Source organism: Lolium perenne, chromosome 2 (genome assembly GCF_019359855.2).
Source record: "Lolium perenne isolate Kyuss_39 chromosome 2, Kyuss_2.0, whole genome shotgun sequence".
NCBI lineage: Eukaryota > Viridiplantae > Streptophyta > Magnoliopsida > Poales > Poaceae > Lolium > Lolium perenne.
Genome location: NC_067245.2, coordinates 76,598,343 through 76,602,291, shown reverse-complemented (window position 1 = coordinate 76,602,291; position 3,949 = coordinate 76,598,343). Strand labels below are relative to the sequence as shown.

The window sequence follows — 3,949 nt, the reverse complement described above, 5'->3', positions numbered from 1 at the left end:
CTATGTCTGCAACCATAGAATATCTGGATGTACATCCTAATAATTTTTCCAAAAAAATAAACATTTTAAAAGACGTTTTTAGACAGTGGATATATCTACACCTATGAGCCAAAATAAATTTTCCTTAATTAAGTCTTTGGTTACTCAAGAGATTCTGCTCTAGTTATCACTAACCTGTTTCAGTTAAAGCTTTCCTTTAGACAAACACAAAGTTGCTCTAAAATAACCTGTTCTCGGTTGAACATTAGAATGCTTGTGGCTTGTGGGATGCTGAATCGGATGTCTTTAGATATGGGATATATCTCTTGTTGCATGTGCTTGAGCTGAACTTATACCCCTCTCACCAACCTTCTGTTTCCACCATGAAATGGAAAAGTAAAGCATGGCTGCCAAAGGATAGCCTGGAGTAGATCCCACAACGCCAGGGGATTCATTTCACGAGTCCAAACGAGCAAAGATATACTGTAGTAGAAACCTTAAGAAAACGCTACTAGTATAAAATACGGCAAACATAATTACCATTTAACATGTGAATATGTGATACATCAGGCAAACACAGGAGCACACTGAGCACGCATCTTCAGATGGTACACACACACCACACACCTCTATCGTGTCATGGACAAAGCTTAAGGACCGCGTGTCAGGCCTTACCACTACGCGGTAGTCCACTAGTTTACTGAACCCCAGATTAAGCTGTGTCTAGATCGCACGTACACGTGCAGCCACGTACGTACGTACGCACGCACGCGAAGAAGACATTCACCGTATAGAGTACGTACGCCTGCCGCTGCCGGCGAGGCGGCGATCGATCGATGCTCAGAGCTGGTGGCAGCTGCCTTCGAGCGGCGCGCCGCTGTGGCACTGGTTGTGCAGGTAGGGCTTGCATCCGTGGCGCATGACGCCGTGCAGCTTGGGGAGCGGCCCGCAGAGCTGGTTGTAGCTGAGGTCGAGCGTCTGCAGCGTGGAGAGCTGCTCGAGCGACTTGGGCACGGTGCCCCTGATGCGGTTGTGGCTGAGGTCGAGGTAGGTGAGGTCCTTGGGGAAGACGAGCGTGCTGAGGTCGAATTCGAGGTTGTTCCAGGAGAGGTCCACCTTGCCGATGGGCCTGCCCTCGGAGAAGAGGAAGGAGGCGTCGCCGGTGAGCTTGTTGTGGGAGAGGTCGACGGTGTTGATCTCGTCCTGCGCGTCGTCGCGCGGGATGGGGCCCGTGAGCTGGTTGTAGGAGAGGATGAGGGACCGGAACTGACCCTGCACGAGGCTGGCCGGGATGGAGCCCGTGAGCTGGTTCCGGCGGAGGTCGAGGGAGCGGAGGTTGGGCAGGTCGGCGAAGGTGTTTGGGATGGAGCCGGTGAGCTTGTTGTTGGAGAGGTCCACGGAGTCGAGGCTGTGGAGCTTGGCGAGGGAGTCCGGGATCGGGCCGGAGACGTTGGAGTGGGAGATGGTGAGGAACTGGAGGTTGGCGAGCGTGGTGAGGCAGGGCGGGATGGCGCCCTGCAGGCCCGGCAGGCGGAAGAGGGAGAGCGACATGAGCTGGGTGAGCCCCGCGATGGCGGACGGGATCTGGCCGTGCACGTCGTCAGCGCCGTCGATGAAGACGTTGTTCACGCGCCCGGCCTCGTCGCACCGGACGTGGTCCCACGCGCAGTAGTTGGGCGACGCGGCCGACCACGTCTTGAGCGTCGCGGGGTTGCCCAGCGACTGCTTCACCCGGAGCAGCGCCTGCAGGTCGCCCTGGTTGACCATCGTCGGCGAGCAATGCACCGCCGGCGCTACGAGCAGGAGCGCGAGGAGGAAGAGCGGGGCCATTGTGGCTGGCTGGCCAGCTGAGCTGAGCTCTGGAGCTGAAGGTGGTGGCTGGGGTGGTGAGTGCGGAAGTGATGAGCTCGCTCTGCCTGGAGGTGGTATTAAAAGGGCGTGAGGGGATAAATGTTCCACTTTACTCTCATTTTTTAACTGACATCGAACCGGGACCGGCCAGCGGCGTGGGAGCACGAGCCGGAACATGGTGGCATGGCGCCGGGAACGGAACCATTCTCATCGGTGAATCCCAGATTGCAACCGGACAAGGAGGAGAGGCGGTGACCGGGAAGCATCCCAGTGGGTTCGGCTCCACCACTTGCGTCGCGCCATTGGGGCGATCATGATTAGCATGTGGAGCTCCCAGAGGGACGTACCCCAGGCTTTCGCTCCTCTGTTTTCTGGCGTCCACATATCGGGCCGTCACGTAGAGGTATTAATTCGCGTGCATGTGCTCGCAGATCTCCCGAACCGAAGACCGGCGTCGCCTAGCGCAGCTCTTTGTTTGTTTTAGTCAACAGGAGAACAATTAGAGCTTCAATAATCCAAGAAACAACTATGCCAAAGAATGTAAATTTACAAAAAGGAAAAAAACTATACCAAATATACATGAATATAATAAGCAATCTGTAACGTACCCTCTCATTTAGGGTTTCCTGCTCCGGGGGCGATTCCATCGCCACCGTGAGATCGGGCCGGATTCCGGCTCCCCCTTCCGCCTTTCGTTCCCCCTCGTCCTCGGTTTCGCTCTCCCAATCTTTTCTCTGTGACTCTCCGCTGGTCTCCCTGTGGCGACTGTGTTCTGGACGCATCTCTAGGGTTTTGGCGAGGTTGGTGATCATGGACGCAAAGGAAGACGAGGAAGCAAGAACGAACCCCGTGACCCTGTCGACGGTGGTTGAGGCTGTGTCTGCTGCATCGGGTGCCTCTGCGTCATCTAGTAGAGGAAAGGATGCGGATCTGGATGACATGTTCAGCCATCTAGAAATGAACGAAGAAGAACTCGATGGTGTCGTGATCGGGGTGGATGAAGCAAAAGTATATCAGCAAACAGTCAGGTGGCTCACGATTTGCAAGGTTCACACATCCTGCACCTTCAGTACGGATGCCCTGGTGGAGAAGATGAAAGTCGTCTGGAATCTGTCCCGCGATCCGATCTGTAGAGAGGTTGGTGAAAACTTATTCATCTTCCAGATGTTTTGCTTGGGTGACTGGAAGAAAGTGGTTCATCAGGGCCCCTGGACCTTTCGGGGTTGGGAGTGCTTATCGAAGATTACGATGGCTTAAGTGACCCTGAGAAATTCGTCTTTGATGGCGTCTATGTCTGGGCACAAATTCATGGCATACCAGAATTATACCGTAAGAAAGAAGTAGTGGATGATCTTGCTCGGCGTATTGGCAGAGTTAAGGAGGTACAGATGACCCCAAAACTGTTATGTGATGGAAACTATGTGAGAATTCAGGTGAGAATCGATATCTCCAGGCCCCTTATGAGGTTTGTGTCATTAACAATGCCTGAAGGGAAGCGAAGGTTGGAGGTGAAGTATGAGAAAATTACTTTTTTCTGCAAGCGGTGTGGTCTTCTGGGGCATGATCACGAGGAATGTGGTGACGGTGTTTGGACTGAACAACAACTGCAGTATGGTTTGTGGATGCTAACTGTTCGAACAGCAAGCCAGCCTACACCGGCACCTCGCCGTTTTGCTCCTCGGGCTCCTTTACGTGGAGGTTTTGTTGGTAGAGCTAAGGCACACAGCACTAGCCCAAAAAAACGGTCTTCAGGCGATGCTGATCTAGACAATATGGAAGATCTGCAAGACTCTGCCACAAGTCCAATCAAAACGGGTGCTCATAACACCCATGTGGTAGAAGGAAGCGAGAGCGATCCTGGAGCTAGGAAGCAATTGGATATGAATCTGACCGAGGAGAGTGGTGACAACAGTATGGAGGCTGATCCTAGAGCAGGCGAAGCCCCTACGCCCCCACTCCCCCCACCGTATGTGAAAACAAAAGATTTGAAGAAGGCAAAGAAAGTGCACAATCAGGATAATGAATTTGAAAATCTGGCATCATCGGTGGCATCCCTCGAGGATGACCACCGGGCCTAATGTTTCTTCTAGGCTGGAACTGTCGTGGGTTAGGGAATCCT

The 3,949-nt window shown here is 53.4% G+C and overlaps 1 protein-coding gene across 1 annotated transcript; it reads right to left on the bottom strand.

Moving 5' to 3' along the window:
* Positions 1–496: 496 nt before the first annotated feature.
* Positions 497–2,022, bottom strand: LOC127333004 (polygalacturonase inhibitor 1). Its single transcript, XM_051359320.1, has one exon. It carries the CDS (start codon positions 2,005–2,007, stop codon positions 820–822), a length of 1,188 nt encoding a protein of 395 aa, XP_051215280.1. The 5' UTR covers positions 2,008–2,022; the 3' UTR covers positions 497–819.
* Between the last annotated feature and the right edge of the window lie 1,927 nt (positions 2,023–3,949).